This window comes from Physcomitrium patens, chromosome 21 (assembly GCF_059467195.1).
Source record: "Physcomitrium patens ecotype Gransden chromosome 21, ASM5946719v1, whole genome shotgun sequence".
Classification (NCBI taxonomy): domain Eukaryota; kingdom Viridiplantae; phylum Streptophyta; class Bryopsida; order Funariales; family Funariaceae; genus Physcomitrium; species Physcomitrium patens.
Window position 1 is genome coordinate 2,895,504 of NC_143430.1, and position 17,479 is coordinate 2,912,982.

Below are 17,479 nucleotides of genomic sequence, written 5' to 3' on the forward strand. Positions count from 1 at the left end.
ATAATCGCCTATTCCAACGTTGCCAAGACCAACGTTCAAGACAACATACGGTTCGCCAGAACCCAACTATGTCGACAAGCAGCGTGAATTCACATTCAGAGGTAGAAGACATGCAAATTGATGCGGTACGTGTCAAATCTCTTACTCTAGAAGAAAAAAAGCGGCGTATGGAAGATGGTCTATTCTTGTATTGCGGTGAAGAAGGCCACAAAGTTGGAAACTGCCCCAAGAAGCAAAATCGATGTATTATCAAGACTAGGGGTGCGTTTATTCAGGAAAACGAAGATGCCCAGCCACAATAGGAACCGTGCGGCTGGACAGTGAAATATCGCAACAACAACCAGGTTCCTTTCTTTCCGCTCAACCTGCCCTTTGTTTTACAATCCCTTTGCTTATTGGCCATCAAAAACTGAGAACCTTAGCATTATTAGATTCAGGAACATTTGCTTGTTTTTTAGACGAAGAATTCGCAAGGCATCATAAGATCCCTTTAGTACAAAAATCCAAACATGTTCACGTTGAGGTCATAGATGGAGGACCTTTATTGTCTGGTAGTGTCACCTATGAATCAGAACCTATAGAAGTGTCGTTTAAGGACCATAGTAGTCATATTATTTTCAATATTATTAGAACCCCATCAAATCCTATTATTCTTGGTCTTTCCTGGTTGGAAAAGCATAACCCATCCATAGATTGGAAGTTGCGGAAGATGACCTTTCCCACAAAACCACCCAAAAGCAAGCCTAGTAGAAAATCCCGAATAGAGAAATCCTTATATATTGGAGGAAGAGCATTTATAAGATTGTCCAAGGAAGGCACACCGTTTGTCATTTATGCAGCTCCAACTACTTGGGAGAAGAACTCGACAGCAAGTATACCGGAGCAATATAAGGATTTTAAAGACGTGTTTCAAAAGAAAAATGCCAACATGCTACCAAAACACAGACCATATGATTGTGCCATAGACTTACAGGATGGAGCACAACCACCTTTTGGCCCAATCTACAATCTATCGCAGATGGAGTTGGCGAAGTTGCGGAAGTACATTGACGAGAATCTAGCCATTTAAAATATTTTATCTTAAATAAATATATCAAAAAGGCTTAATTTATATTTTGTAAATTTTATAACTATGACTATCTTACCTTTAAAATAATTTTTAAATAAGTGATATTTTAATTTTAATTAAATTATCTCATATAAATAAATACATATATATTAAGAAATAATAAATAGATGAAATCGTCATTGTCATTATTTTGGTTGAAAGAATAAAGAATTCTTTATTTTGTAAAAAGAAATTTGTATAGATAGATAGATATAAATCATGTTAATTATTCTATACCTATAATTTATTAAAGTATTTGATTTTTTAAAAAGATTATTTTAGAAATATTTTATTATATTATGATTGTATAGATATTTTAAGTGATAAATTGTTTGATCAAATTTTGTAATAGAATTAGTTATTATATTTTAATTCAATAGAACCTTAAATTATGTTATTTTTATATTTAAAAAAGTAATTTTTAATATTCCTTAGAATGTACAACTTGATTTCTAAATAAATAGAATTATAAATTGAATTAGCAAATATTGAGTTAAGTTTTGATAATATGTATGGAAATTTACATAAAAATATTTATTGATATAAGGTTGGTGAATCAAACAAGGTTATGTTGAATTCTCTCTTATAATATTATGACCTTTCTTCTTATAGATAAATCAAAAGGATTTCACACTAAAAAATAAAAGAAGTAAAAACTTTGATTAATAAAATTATTGTTTACAGTGGATGAAGGAAAAAAAGATATTCATTTTTAAATTATTTTCTATACTACTTAGGAATCGGTACAAAGGTAGTACATTAAAAATTCTAAAACTAAAATTTTAAAACCAAAATTTATACTTTTAGTATAAAGCTTTTTATTAGTGATATCATCTTATTATAAGTACATTTATAAATATGTTGATTAATAATTTAATTTAATTTTTTTTGGATTTTTATGCTAATTAATTATTATAGTATTTATATTAGTTATATGACTATACATATATAACTTTTAAAAATAACTACAAGAGATAATAATAATAATAATAAAATAATTTAATTTAATGATTTTTTAATTTTAAACCAATAAAAAAATCTATTTATCTGAAATAATACTAAAATAATTTTAGAAAATAAAACACTAAAAACCATATATATAATAGTCATTTATTTTATTTAATATATATATATATATATATATATATATATATATAAGAAAAACATGTTCATCAATTTCTTAAAAATAATTTTTCCTTTTTCATCACATTATGCAACAAATTCATACTAATAAAGGATTTTTATGTAAATATTTTTATCTATATTAAAAAAAATTAATATTTGGAATTTTCTTACATGTCAAATAAACCTAACATAAGATATATCTATATTTTTAAAAAGTATTTATTTTTTTTATAGTATCTTTTCTATAATTTAACCATTCAACTATATTATAACTTTTTTTTCAGAAGAATTCATTTCATACTTAAATATCTCATTTCTTCAAATTATTAAAAAATAATTTTAATTTAACTTGTATTTTTGTTTTGCTGTAATTAAAAATATTGTCTAATTTTCCACCATATTTATAAATTTTAGTTATGTTTGATGTAATAAGGTGATTTTTTCATAATAATTATCATATTATAATAGCAATTTTATTAAAAACTTACATATTTCATTTACATATTTTTTCTATTTATTTGAAAAAAAATTATAATCATGATTTATTACCATGTTTATGTTATATATATTTAAAATAATAATAAGTTATTTAAAAAAAAATCTCTTTCAATAATATATGTAATATGAAATTTATTATTGAGTATATTATATTTTATTATTATGTCCTTTACATGATAGTAATAATAGACAACTATAAATTTATACTTATCATGATAGCAGCCATTATTAAAATTTGCTTGTATGATAGTTTTCCATTTAATTTTAGAAATTTATTTTTTGTATTGGATGTAGAAATAGTAATAAATATTTCTTTCTGTAGTAAGACTAATTAATGTGATGTCATTATCTTCTAAGTTTTATATAACTATAATAATAAAGTTTTATATTTTTAATTAAATCTATTGTTTACCTAGAAATTTAGATGCATGAAAAATTTTCTTGGATATTTTTATGCAAGTCACTAAATATCTTTGAAAATATATTAAATCATTTAGTTAATCTCATGCATTTACATGACGTTTATCTAAAAATCAAATTATTTAAAGGTTTAAAGAACTATAAATATTATTTTTGTTAAAAAAAAAAATCAATGGTAAATGAAATTGTACGATGCATTTAAGTACTTGGATTAGATAAGTTGCTTTTTAGACTTTATAAAGCATTTACAATAAGTAGAAGAATCCAAAATTGTAGCTAGTGGCACAATTAATATTTGATTAAATTATTTAGTTTAAATACTTGTGGTTTATTAGTATTTAATTAAATAAAATTAAATAATTTTTTTTTTACCATTCTAGTAATTATTATGTTATGAGTTGAAATATAATCAATTTATCTATGTTAATATGTTGATAATCTAATTTATGAACTTCTCTATAATCTTTGTATGATATTAACGAAATAAATTTGATTCTATTATTATATAATAAAATAAAATAAAAAATAAAAATATGATGATTTTATATTAAAAATAAATTAGTTCAATCTTAAAATATTATTACTATTAAAACATTATAGATAATATAACAGTAGAGATTTTTTTTTTGTCTATATTTGATTGAATGGATAAAATATAGAATTCATTCAATCAATTCAATTTTTTTTTCTTTACTTCATAATCTTCAATAAAGAAGATTCAATTTGATGAAACAAAGAATTTTGCATTAAACTAGGGTGTTGATAAGATTATGAAGGTAATTAATAATCTATTAAGATGGATTGGAAGACATTGGTATATAAGAGTGGCGTAATTCAAACAATGAGATAGATATAATCTCACAAATTGTAAAATATGTTAGCATTAGATAAATAACTTCATAGCAATATTTTTTACAAATGAATAGTTGATTTTATGTTATGTTAACTACCTTGTAGAAAGTTCAAAGATTTCAATAACACAAAAATAATCATAAAAGACCTTTATGAATCTTGATAATAGGGATTTTAAATATGGCACTTTTGTAAAACCAAATAATTGGAATTTAGGACCTGATATTTACTTACAATATGAAATCCAAAATATCACTGTTAAAACTTTATTATTCCATGATATTATCCCCTGATTCAAACTTTATTATCCCCCTTGGTATAGAGCCAAAGAAAGAAGAGAGCTTAGACGAGCATCACAGTTTTTGATATTTATCCCAACCCTCTTTTGATATTTTGATTTCAAAACCACCCACCTTGTGAGGTGGGTGATTTGGTGAAGTATGAAGTGATATTTCAAAATATCATGGGATACTTTGAGCTTGCATCACAGTTGAAATATCACTCAAAAAGGCCATGTTGAAAACTCCCAATGAGAAGATTTCCAAACCATGAAAGAATCGTCTAGAACATTCATCAGCTAGACAAGGTTTGAAAGCATGAAATATATTTGTCAGCTGTGTAAAATTTCTCAAGCATCTAACAAAGCTATTACTTATGTAAAGTTGATGAAGCATCTAGAAATTTTGGCACGCCCCCCTGCAATCCAGAAGTTGGGGTTGAACGACATCATAAAATCTGAAGAGGTTGCCAAGGCTTGAATTATGGGAGACGAATCAACTCGTTGAAATCAATGAAAAAACTCGTTGGTTTCGATGAATTCCCTCGTTCGTTTAGATGAATGACCTCGTTGGTTGCTCTGAAGCTGTAGTGCAGATTCATCCTTTGATTGCGTTGCCTTCAGCGCTTGATGGCAATGTCCTAAAAAGGGACAAAGATCTGACTGCGGATGAGTTGTCTCCTTCGCGGGGCTCGCACAATCACAAAAGGGACGCCGCGGTTTATCGTAATCGGAAGCCTGCGGTCCTCCATGACTCTGGCAGCTTATCTGCTTCACCCCAATTGTCTTCTGGTGCTGGATATTCGACATATCCATTGCTAGCCGCTTGTTTTATAACACCTGCTGCTGCAATCCGAAATTTGCAATCCTGCTTCTTTCCTGTCTAAAGTGTTACACGCCTTCCCTACCGTAGTCGTTTTTTGCAGAGATTTGCCAAAGTTGCTAGCTATGGCCTCCACCGCCGCTGCGGTTTCCGTGCCCACTTTCACTGGCCTCAAGTCTGAGTCCAGGGCTGCCCCCGCTAAGGTGTCGTCCAACACCGTGGTGCGCATGGCTCCCGTCGTTCGGGCTTCGGCCAGCAGTGATGCCTTGGAGACCGTTGGAAAGGCTCTCATTGCCGCATCCAGCTCATTGTTGTTGGCTGCTTCCGCCAATGCCGTTACCGTGAAGATGGGTGCTGACGATGGTACCCTAGGTTTCTACCCTAACGCGATCTCCGTTGCCGCTGGTGAGTCCATTACCTTTGTGAACAACAAGGGTTTCCCCCATAATGTGGTGTTCGATGAGGATGCTGTACCTGCGGGCGTCAAGGTCGAGGAAATTAACCACGAGGAATACGCTAACGCGCTAAACGAGAGCTTCTCCATCAACCTCAAGACCCCAGGAACATACGAGTTCTACTGCGAGCCCCACCAGGGTGCTGGCATGAAGGGACAGATCACTGTGTCATAGAGGGTTTGATTTGTTGTCTTCTCTTCCATCAATGGCTGTGGTATCGCTCTGTTGATGAGGTAGCTATGGCGGTATGCAACCATGCTAATTTTGAAAACACTAGCAACGCTCCGAGTAAGAGTTGGTCTTACAGAGCAAGCTCGTAACATATCCTGTATATTGGCTGACTTTGTTGTACTGATCCATCCTTTATAAATGATTATGGACAGATTTTAACATCAATGTCTAAGACTCATCTCTATGAATCCAATTGCATGTAATGTACCAGTCATTTAGGATCTCCTAGTTGATTCTCTTGCATATTCAATGGGCATTAGGCTCGTTACCGTCTTCTTTCACAGACGTGCATTAGATTCGAAATTTGGATATGATACCTCTCTTCATACGCTTCGTACAGATGGTTGGATCCTTGACGCATTACGTCTGAAATGAGGAAATCAGAGTAGTAGATTTAACATATGGAAAACTCAGGTCGTTAGACCTAAGTTTTGTTTGCTTAAACAGTACGGCGCACACGAATTGAAGAACCTAGTCGCTACTACTTAGATCCATCAAGTGAGGTCGTAGTTCGGAATGAACTAGTTGCTCACGAACATTTATAAGTCTACTCGCTTGATCGTTTAGTATTCGCAGGCTAATGACAAGCGGGACAGAATTGAAATATTTGCATTGTGATGTTCAGCCTCGTTGTCATTCCAATGTGCCGATAAACGTGAACACTAAACGAGAGTGGAATAAAACCACATGTAGATACTGTCGGAATGAGCAATTAAATATCAGCACCTTTGTAGCGTTTTGTGTACCTCTTTGTTGTAATCAAGCGAGACAATGTGTAATGTGCAAGCTTAGTCTGTTTATAGATTGGATACTGCTTGTAACTGCGAGAACAATGCATTATTTCTACAGATGTCGTTACAGATGGGCTTCCAACTCCCCAAGCAATGCTTTCTTTCACATTTCGCAGTTACGTTGTTGGTTTATTTCAGCTTCTAATTTTAGCTGCGCAACCTTTACTTGAATTATACCCGCATTGTGCTAAATCATCTTTGAATTTCTAAATTCTTGATTGCATTTAATTTGATAGACCTGATTTTTTCATACTCTGCCGTTGTTTCGTGCTTTTTTAAAAAAAAAATTTATTGTGTCTTTTGCTTCCTCCACATTTTGCTTACGTTCTTTCCCTTCTTTTCAATCTGAGGAATTGTATGTTGTATTATTAAGAAGATTGATTTGTCAACCTCCAATGTTTAGTACTTTAATTAAACAAATAGTATCTTTGTATGTTCATCAAATTTGTGTGAAGACCTTAACAAATTAGTTGAAAATACGTTGACTTAATGCAAGAATTGATACATGGCACTTGACCAATCAAATGAAGCACCAGGGTAGTCCCACGTACATGACCCAAGTGTACAATCAATGCGAAGGACCTCACTAACAACCGATGAGCCCTCTTCATGAGCGTCTCACACAGCATCATCAGGTACTAAGCCTGAATCATTCACTCTAAAGGTTGACGAAGAAATGATCACAACCGGACTCTGGAGTGCCATTCTTTAAAAAAAACTTAGTACTCACAAGTTGAAAGAGATGTATGTCTCACATACATAAATAAGTATGTTCCCATGCTGATTGGATTGTCGGAATCTCGTCGGTAAAATGCATGCACACAATAGGCTTGCTGCTAGAGCTGTTCCATGGTCAGAAATGGCAATCTTTCTGTATTGCAAGCTGTCTCAAAGCTGAAAAACGAATTTCATGGCTTTTTCTAGTATTTGTTCCATTTTTCGTGCAATTTCAGCTTCAGTACTAGGTGTAGAATTCAGTTGTCCTGATCATATCTTCCATTTCATGCATTTGTCTCAGAAGCTGGAGCAGCCAACTCGCTGGAAGTGGTTGAAGATCGGAGACGCGATTAACTGGGCATGTTCTGCATAAATAACTTAAAGATGGAAGTTGATGGGATGAGAGAAACACTTATATTTCTTGAACATCAATTTTTGGTATGAACGTAATGAACACAGTGTTTTACTCTTTATTTTTTGAATTTTTTATAATTACCAATAGACTCTCACCTTATACTGGCACAATTCACTATTTCATGCCTGTCTAATTTCATTCCCAGCATAATTATATTTCCGTGCATTACCCGAATTCACTGGACCATAAATTATTGTTACAAGTTGCAAATTAAAAAGATCTGGGTATTTTGATGTGAAGGGATATATAAATAAACTACAATGATACAAAGCGCTGTTGCGCTAGAACTGCTCCGAATCACAATGAAGGTGTTGCAAATCGAGTACGGTTAATACTGTGGAGCACTCCAAGTAACGCTTACGTGCAAAAGGTAACAAGTCGCAGTTCTCGATTTCGTATCCGTCGACTAAGAGATTCCAACTCTTGCGGGGAAACCCCATGTACTTAGCAGGCATACGCCTTAACCACTCGGCCAAAGCGACTTGGTGGGTGTCCTCTGCTGTTTTCATAAGCTATTACAGTGATCAATCGGGGCTGATTAGGATCAACAGATACATCGATCTTTTCTGAAGAGTACATAGAACTCGGCAAAGATTTGACGTCAGATTTAAAGCATGCAACTTCGAAGATAATTTATCAAGACAGTAAAATCGCAACCTAATTGAACCAGCAGTTTTCAGGTCTTAAATAATGCTATCCTATTTAACTTATATCCATCAGTTTGACCTGTTTTGCTACTTCATTATCATGGTACAACAGCTCGACCAACTGGGCACTGAAAATTGCGTCAGCTGATTATAATCTACAGCTGCCAAGCGCTTTGGATCAATACAACAATGTGTTGCTATAGTCAAAGATTCTCCCATTGCTCTGTTTATGAAGAAATTTCTAAAGGTTGGCAATCTGCCCGTGAACTGGAACTCGACTCCAAGGCGTGCGAAAGAGGGACAGTGGTTACGCCGAGACCCAATGCTTCCTCATCCACCCATCTCTTATAGTCCACGAAAAGGTAATCCAGAAACAATGGGATTAACCGGTCCAGCATTGCTTGCATGATTCTGTAACAAAGAGCAGAAGAGAAACGAAAAATGCGGTGAGTAACAGAGTAAAATGGTAAAACACAAGGGTTTTGCAGACTAAAGCAATGCGTGGAATGTGAACAGGAAATTACGCTTTGCCAGGAACTTCCACCGCTGAAAGAGGCAGCATAGTAAAAGGAACGGTGTAGACCTGCCAGTTCCACACTTGTCAAAAATTTGCATCACTTTTCTGACCTTGAATATCAGCAAGTGCCACTCCAAACAAACATATCAATAGGTAGTACATTTCAATCCTCAACTGAAAACAGAACTATTGTCTATCACCATCAAAGATAAGCACTGCAGTGAGGTAAGGAGATGCCTTTGAAAACAAATTCCTGCTACTACAAGAGTGTAGTCTAATGACGACCATAAACAAACAAACAAAAAAAAAAAAAAAAAAAAAAAAACAGTGAAATTACACCTCCAAGGAGACTTCGAGTTCAGTGTCCAAGTTAAGCACTTGATCTCCTTCAGGGGTGCCGTGCCATGTTAAATGATTCTTCAAGCTGGCTATACACAAAATTAAGACCCGGTTCTATAAGACACTTCAGAGATCGCAAGTAAATCCAATGTATGAGAACAGCATTTATTTAGTAAATCATGTCTTCATCCATGATCTAGAGAGCAGCGAACTTAAGAAGTGTGTAAATTACACATGACTATTGAAAAAGGTACCTGAAAAACGTTTGTTTTGGTCCTCGACAGCTTTGGAACCTTGAAACTGCAAAACAAATAATTCAAAGATCTGACATATGATATGAACGAAAAACAAGTTCATCAACAATATTGCGTTTGAAAGACACAAAATTTAAATAAGCTTCCAGAATAAAAGCAAAGAAATGAATATGAATGTTTAGAAACACCATGCATTGTCGCATCTCCACGCGGCAATCCTTGTCACTCGCAGCAACAAAGAGGTCGACAATGGGAGCAACCTCGAAGTTGAGGAGCACCACTTTCGGCAAGTAGCACCGGTACACATCGTTACCCACATACTCATATCTCAACAAAGCTTTTGTGTTGAGCATGGACTTTGTGCCAGCAGGTTGTTGTAAAAATGAACTCAGGTGATGTGGCACTCCAGAAGGATCGGTGAGCGTTACCAAGGGAACGCTTTCTTGCTTCCTAACAAACAGGTTTGCCCTTCTGTGTTTTGCAGTAACTGGGGTTTGGTGATGCCAGCATGTTTGCTCTCTTGAATGTGTCCTGTATATTGTTATATTTTAAAACTTTATGAAGAAAGAAGAGAAAAATACCATATGCGCAGATAGAAATTACTACTGCATAACCTAACTATAGAGAACTGAAAAAAATATGTGACTACACATGAAACACTCATGCTCCGCAGTTTGAGGATCCACGTTTGAGTCTACATGGCATAATAGGGTAGAAAGAGAACAGCCAATTTATAGATGATACATTTTATGACTTCCAGGGCACATTCCAGGAGAAATTACAGCCAATGCCGACCAACTTCGTTGCGCTTTGTCGATCACGTTCCTATAAGCCCCCTGCAAGCAGCGTGCCAAATAATCAGTCTCGAAGGTCGAAATGGCCCAAATTCTAGTCTTGTCTCCTACGGTTGTCAAGCCTCCATGTGCCATGCCCTGGGGAAAATTTGCCTTAAGCAGACAATTCAGGGCTCAACACTCCAATTTCCAAAATCAAAACCCTGGAACCGTTTCAATGTGATCTTGAATTTTATTTAAAATTTTATTTTTCTCGACGCCACTAGCGATACGACCGAAGAAAAGCAAATGGGGAGCTGCAACAACTTCAAAAAAATTCTTAATTCCATATGTCCCTGCTCTCCTTCCCTCCTCCCTTCTAACTTCGAAGTTCAAGAGCAGATTAGAGGACCAGTTAGCCTCAGTTGCGATGTACGTGTGATTTCTTTGTTTGTTTGTTTGTTTGTTTTTTTTTTTTTTCTTTTTCAATTCTGAAGAGTACTCTAATTGTTCTAATGTGCACAAAGAATGAGCATGAATAATTACATGACGAGCGAGCTATGGAAGACCTATCTCACAATTCAGTAATTTTGTTCAATCCAAAATTCAGAAAACATTGCTCAAAACAAGAATCCAGTCGTTGCAAAGATAGAATTACCACATACTTTGATACGACGTGAGGGGATCAGCGAAGCGGAGGAGGCAAAACAAGCAGCAGTAGCACAATCGCACAAATTTGCCACGCCCACCATTGCCACAGTCATCTCCACTCCCTCTCAAACCCTTCTCACGCTCGGCCTGCCCGAGCGGCAACCGCGCTGCTTCCAACAATCAACCCAGCCTTCAAGTTTCTCTCGAATCTCTATCCCCCGACGCAACAACTGCAACCCGCACTGGCCCATCCGCTGCAACTCCAATTCTGATCCCTCCTGGCGCAGCAATTCATCACACCGAACCACAAGCTCCACCCATCAAATTGCGACCATGAAAAAGAGCGGTGATGAGAGATCAAGTTTGCCAGCGTCGGCTAACGTTAGATTCGACTGTGTTGCGTGAGTGCAATGTAAAGGTGCACCGAGATGCGATGGAAAATCTACCGGATCTGTGAGATACGGCGGGGACGTGGGCGGCCGCCGCGACGACACGCGAACCGAATGAAAGCTTCCCGTTTGGTGAACTATTGATATCCGCTTGCGACACACCAGAGTAGATATATCTGACACGTTCTTCCCACAACTCAAGTTTGACTTCTAACGATATATCATTTCAAAAAATAAAAATAAAAATAAGGATTTTATTTTACTTTTTTGAAAAATCTATCTAAATTCATATATTTCACAGATTCTAATATATTTTCTTTGATTTTTTTAAAAATAAGATTCTTTTTTGATTAAGTAGAATTTTATTATTTATTATTTAAATTAAATATATATAAAAATGCTAAAAAAAATTATATTTGAAATATCTAAAAATTTAAGAAAAAAAATGAAAAAATATTGTAAGTACTCCTAAAATTTGCTGAAATATCAAGTATATCTATGTATTCTTGATAATAACAAATATGCTTGTTATTTTTGTGATAATTGCAAATCTATCCTTGAGGTTGATAAGATATAATCTTATTGCCATTTTGGGTGAATTTGAGGCTCAAACAACATGATACATAGATTTTGGCCTTTTACAAACTAAACTAGTTGTTATATTCCAATCTTGTTACGAAAATGCTCTACTAAGCTACGCTGCATGTTAAAACCATAGAAGTTTCTAGAATTAGGATTAGATTAATGGACCAGGTAGGATCCACCGTGGAACATTCTAAAAAGAATTTAAGGTTGTTATTTAGATGGAGCCTACCATGGAACCTTCTAAGAGTGGTTATTTAGGTGGGATCCACCATCTAAAAATATTCTAAAAAGTCCTAGGTGGTAGGATAACGTATAAATAAGACTAGCCATGGTCTTTTAGGGCATTTGGTTATGTATGGTTTTTGAACTATCTTTCTATTCAATTTTTTTTTTTTTTTTTTTTTTTTTTTTGTTTTGTTTCCATTTGCTTAGTTTTGTCTTTCATGTCCTATTCTCTTTAGTTTGATTCAGTTTTGTCTTATTTTGTGATAAGAATTTATGTTATTGTGGATTAGAAGGATTTTGGATTTTTGAGATAGTTTAGTCCTATTTCATTGATATCAAAGCATGTATTAGATTGTTTACTTTTGGTAGAGTGTCAATAACATCATCTAGTCTAAGGTCAATTATTGTAGTCACATTGGATACTGTGTTGAAGCTACCACGAGCTACTCTTAAAAAGTCAATCAAGAGGTGAAAAGACATTATAAAAGTGAGTCCAATAAAGAAATTATAGTATGGAAAATATCACAGAGCAGTCTCAGATAGAAGCTCAAATATTACACTTCTTAGGCCGGATAGGTACTTTGCAATGGCAAATAGAAGCCTCAAGGACAAGAGAATCGTCATGTGCTAGGTTGAAATTGAATTAACCTAATACATACTTTGGAACTTCAAGACAAGAAGATGTATGTCAATGGCTCTTCAACATGTGGCAATATCTCCAACTATCTGGGGCAAATACCATTGAAGGAATTATATATGTAGCCAACTATTTGAAAGATGTGGCAAACATTTAGTGGTGACATTGAGTTCAAAGCTATAGAGCTCAAGGTAGATTTTGTGATTGGAAGGAATTTGAGAATAAGTTTAGGATTCAATTTTGGCCCATCAATGCGGAAAAGATAACATGCAATCAGTTGGAAAATCTTACACAAGTTAGGTTGATGTAAGATTATGTCGTATAATTGTAGTTCTTATGTCTCCAAATTGGCAATGTTTTGGAGACAAAAATGATATATTGATTCCTATGAGGTTTGAAACTTAGGTTCTGGTAAGATATGAAGCTAAAGAATCTAAAAATATTTAAAGAAGCAATTCGGATTGCAGAGAGGATTGATACTATAGATTTCAAAAATTAGGGAGTATGACCTATAATACAAAGTCCTATGTTGCTATCTAATATTATGGTACAAGAACCAACGCCAATGGAGATTGATGTTCTACAAGGATCATTGTCACCACAAGAATGACAAATATTGATGCAAAAGAAATTATGTTTCTATTGCCAAAGGTAAGGCCATCAGATCAAAGGTCATCCAAAACATCAAAATTCAAGCACCAAGAAGACAAGGGAGGTTCACAGTCTTGAAATTCACCAAGTTGATAGTGAGTTAGAGCATGAAAATAGGGCTCTCCGGGAAAGGCGTCGAGGGCCAATACTAGGGATAATTATTGTTTCTCAGAGACAAATGAGATAGCCTCAGATATATATATATATATATATATATATATAGATAGATGGTAGTTCCAAATCTTGCGTTAGTGATAGGAAAGATAGCAGAAGGGATAAAATAATATTGTATTGTAATTGCTTATAGTATATAAAAATTAGTTAGAACATATAATATGCTCATAAGTCTTGGTGTGTATTAGAATGGTTAATAGATTAATTTAAAGAGAGTGGATTTAAGAAACTTTATTTTAAATTTTATCTATTTTCATTATGGAATTTAAAAAATTATAGGACCTAAATGTTTAGTATGAAGCCTTGAGAGGAGATTAGAGCCTAAAGATGAAAATATAAACTAGTAGGAAGCTTATTGGAAGGAATGAAAGTAAGGCATGGTCGGATGAAGACAAGAAATGAGAATCTTCATCCTTATTAGTTGAAGGCCATGTCCAATGGGCTTCAAGGAGGCTGCCAGAGGTGTTATTAGGAATTAGAGTTTCTTTTTTGAAGTCATTTGAGTTTTTTAGGCTAGTATTGGCAAGTTTAGGTTTTTGGATACAGATTAGGTGCAAATTTTGTGTGATTTAGAGTTTTTATGAAGGAATTATTGGCGCTCAAAGTTAAGGTATCAATTTCGTACCTATTGGCACTCTTTGGAGCATAACATATGCTTATAGAGATCAAAGAAGGATCGGCAACTAAGGTCGAAGAGAAAAATTTCTTCACTACATTTTTTGTATGTTATTTGATGAATTTAGAGTTTGGATGAAGAAGTTATAGAAAGTTGAAGTCAGCACATCCAAATCAAAGGCAATAAGTAAGTGTTTTTGTTCATAGTAATGGTTGGAGCCATATCTTGAGTTTTTGGACGAATTTTTGGCTCAAACCTTTTAGAAAAGATAGATTATTATGTTAAAAATCTATAAATATAAATTTTGTGGCATTTAAGTGCTTAATTTGTGAGATATAAAGAACATTGCACATATGTGTATAAAAACTAGGATTTGTAGCTACTATTAGAGTTTTGGTGATATCTTAAGATTCGCAACAAATTTACAATTGAAATTTGTTATGATAGTTTTTAAAACTATATCAATACTTCATGTCAAATTTGAGTGTGTTTAAATAGTCCAATTAGAAGATATGAGTTGTTGAAGTTTGGAAATAATACCCCACTAGGATACATAAGGATTTAGAGTTTTTAATCATATTTTGGATGTTTTTGGGAACTTAGACTTATATATTTGATAGAATTTCTCCTAAAAATAATATATATATATATATATATATATATATATATATGTATATAAACTTGGTCTTTTTTTATCTCAAGACTTGATTGAGCAATTAGTGAAATCTAGGAGCCCAGTTCTTTCTCGAAACAAATTCTTTCTGTCTCAACAATAGGTAGAGCAACTCATACAAAAATATCAGGATGTTTTTTCAATTGACCTACTTAGTTTCTTATCTTTTGATTAAGGTGCCCCATTTCAAATAGAACTATTACTTGGAGCCAAATCAGAAAGTCGACTAATTTATTACCTAGTACCAAAAGAACTTGAAGAGCTTTAGAAGACATTGGACAAACTCTTAGAGAAAGGCCTCATTTGAGAAAGCACATTACTATAGGGAGCACTTATATTCTTTGTACCCAAGATGGTAGACCCCGCCTTTGCATTGACTATTGAGGCCTCAATAAGTAGATTGTTAAAAATTCATAACTACTTCCAAGCATGGATGATCTTCTTTATCACCTTTAAGGTGTAACCATCTTTAATAAATTAGATCTTTAGAGTGGCTATTGGCAAACACCTATTGCAAGAGAGGATGTGAAAAAGATGGCATTTTGTATGTCCTACAAATATTTTAAAAGGTTGGTTTTATCCTTTGGCCTCACCAATGCTCCAATCTCTTTCATGAGTGAGATGAATAGATTGTTTTGACACCTTTTAGACAAGTATGTAGTTATCTTCATTAATGATATCCTTATATATAGTAAATTTTTTAAAGAGCATGAATAAAATCTACAATAAGTGTTGTGCCAACTACAAGATAGTTGCTTCTATTGCAAGCACTCAAAGTGTAAATTTTGGAAGTCAAAAATCATCTTTTTGGAACATGTAGTATCCTTCGAAGGCATGCATATGGAGCAAGATAAAGAAAAAATAATAGAAGATTGACTAATCTCGAAGGATGCTTCTAAAGTTCTATTTCAAAAAGTAAATTTATATATCTGATAATGCTAAACTTTGGATGCACATACTTCAAGAAGGACATGACATCTCAATATCTAGACATCTTAAATGAGCAAAGATTTTAGAATGGATCTCAAGGACATGGTTTTAGGCAAGTTTGGATTGTGATGTTCAAGACTTTATATGCTCTTATGAGTCATGTCAATGTAATAAAGTATGTAATGCAGCGTTTTCTAGATTATTGCATCTAATTTTACTACCTATGACACGTTGGGAGTAAGTGACTATGGATCTCATTATGTTTTTGTAGCAAATGATTTATAATCAAATTAAGGTTGTTGTCTTTGTGGATTAACTCTCAAAGCAAGTTCACTTGGCCATAATGCGCTTAGATATTGATGCTCCAATATTTCCACAAGTCTTCTTTGATATTGTCTTTTGTTACTATGGATTACCTTATGTCATTGTTTTAGATTAAGATCCACACTTCAAGGGAAGTTTTTGGCAAGCCTTATTCAAGCTATTAGGCACATGACTTGTCATGTCTACAACTTCCATTCCCAAATAGATGTGCAAACAGAGCATACAAATTGGACCTTGGAGGATATGTTATAAGTATTTTTGATGATTCATCATAATGATTGGGATGAGTACTTGATGCCTTTGGAGATTGTTTAAAATGATAGTATTCAAGCAAGTATTGATCATTCACTATTTTTCCTTAATATCGATCAATATCTGATTATGTGAATAACTTTCCATCATTCCATTGATATCAACAATCTAATAACAGAGAAATTTATACAACTTACAACGACCTTATAAGATGCACGACATTGCCATATTATTGTACAAAATTGATAGAAGTAGTATGCGGATAACCATGGACAACATAAGACCTTTTAGGGGGGTGATCAAGTATTATTCTCTAATGCCAACTTGCCACTTGCTACATTAACTCAAATTTATAAATTAGAACCTTAGTAGCTTTGACATTTTTATATTTTTGTAGTGATTTCTAAGGTTGCATATCACCTCGAGCTTCTGCCACAGATTGGAGTCCATCTAGTCTTTCATGTTTCATAACTAAAAGAATTTTATACTAAACTAAAGTATTTTCTGGATTGATACCAACCACGACCACCACCAATTGTAATTGATGATCAATAAGAATATGATGTGGACATCATTTTGGAGCATCACTACTTTCATCGTGGTAGTGGATGTCTATAACTTCAATACAAAGATCTTTGGAAAGGTTATATCATTCATGATGTAATGTAGAAACATGCACAAAGCTTCATCCATTGCCAAAAGACAATTCAAAGATGCCATCAAGAGCAAAACAAGGACATTCTACATTAATGGAGGAAAATTAACTATAACAAGGCATAGATAAGACAATTGTATTGATAGTTAGAACCATAGAGGTTTCTAGAATTGAGGTGTCAAGGACAAGAACTCGATGAAAAATCAATTCAGACAAGTGAGCCTTCATTCAAAGAAAGGTAACAAAATATAAATAAACAAGTATATATATTGAAAGAGAAATTGGAATGGCTATTGCCAAAAGATAAGAAAACTAGAGACCCTTGAAACTAGACTAGAAGCAAGAAAAGAGTTGACAAGAGTGAAGAGGGCTTCACTCTTATCTCTATATATACTATCTAACTAGAGGCTACGTGGTGACATTCTATAGGACCTCCAATATGTGTTGACTTTGTAGGACACATGCCTTAACTTAC

At 33.8% G+C, this 17,479-nt stretch overlaps 2 protein-coding genes across 4 annotated transcripts; one reads left to right on the forward strand and one right to left on the reverse strand.

Annotated features, from left to right (window-relative positions):
* The first annotated feature begins 5,155 nt into the window (after nt 1–5,155).
* On the forward strand, nt 5,156–5,954 carry LOC112274486 (plastocyanin, chloroplastic). The gene has a single exon (XM_024504042.2). The coding sequence runs from the start codon at nt 5,229–5,231 to the stop codon at nt 5,730–5,732; it is 504 nt and encodes a 167-aa protein (XP_024359810.1). The 5' UTR covers nt 5,156–5,228; the 3' UTR covers nt 5,733–5,954.
* A 2,338-nt stretch (nt 5,955–8,292) lies between these two features.
* Nucleotides 8,293–11,208, reverse strand: LOC112274547 (uncharacterized). 3 transcript variants are annotated; one of them, XM_024504203.3, is made up of 7 exons: nt 10,908–11,208; nt 10,214–10,305; nt 9,658–9,988; nt 9,470–9,515; nt 9,216–9,304; nt 8,884–8,942; nt 8,293–8,770 (listed from the first exon to the last, which is right to left on the reverse strand). In XM_024504203.3, the coding sequence occupies exons 1-7, from the start codon at nt 11,004–11,006 to the stop codon at nt 8,587–8,589; spliced, it is 900 nt and encodes a 299-aa protein (XP_024359971.1). In that variant the 5' UTR covers nt 11,007–11,208; the 3' UTR covers nt 8,293–8,586. The 3 variants fall into 3 exon arrangements, with proteins under 3 accessions (XP_024359971.1, XP_024359970.1, XP_024359969.1); XM_024504202.3 differs by having other exon boundaries at nt 9,216–9,300; nt 9,663–10,000; XM_024504201.3 differs by having other exon boundaries at nt 9,658–10,000.
* Nucleotides 11,209–17,479: the final 6,271 nt, after the last annotated feature.

Coding starts and splice junctions, on each gene's coding strand:
- LOC112274486 (XM_024504042.2), top strand. CDS start 5,229: ATGGCCTCCACCGCCGCTGCGGTTTCCGTGCCCACTTTCACTGGCCTC.
- LOC112274547 (XM_024504201.3), bottom strand. CDS start 11,006: ATGACTGTGGCAATGGTGGGCGTGGCAAATTTGTGCGATTGTGCTACT. Junction 10,306..10,907: donor TCCCCTCACGTCGTATCAAA/GTATGTGGTAAT, acceptor CGCTGCTTGCAG/GGGGCTTATAGGAACGTGAT. Junction 8,771..8,883: donor GTGGAAGTTCCTGGCAAAGC/GTAATTTCCTGT, acceptor TCTTTGTTACAG/AATCATGCAAGCAATGCTGG.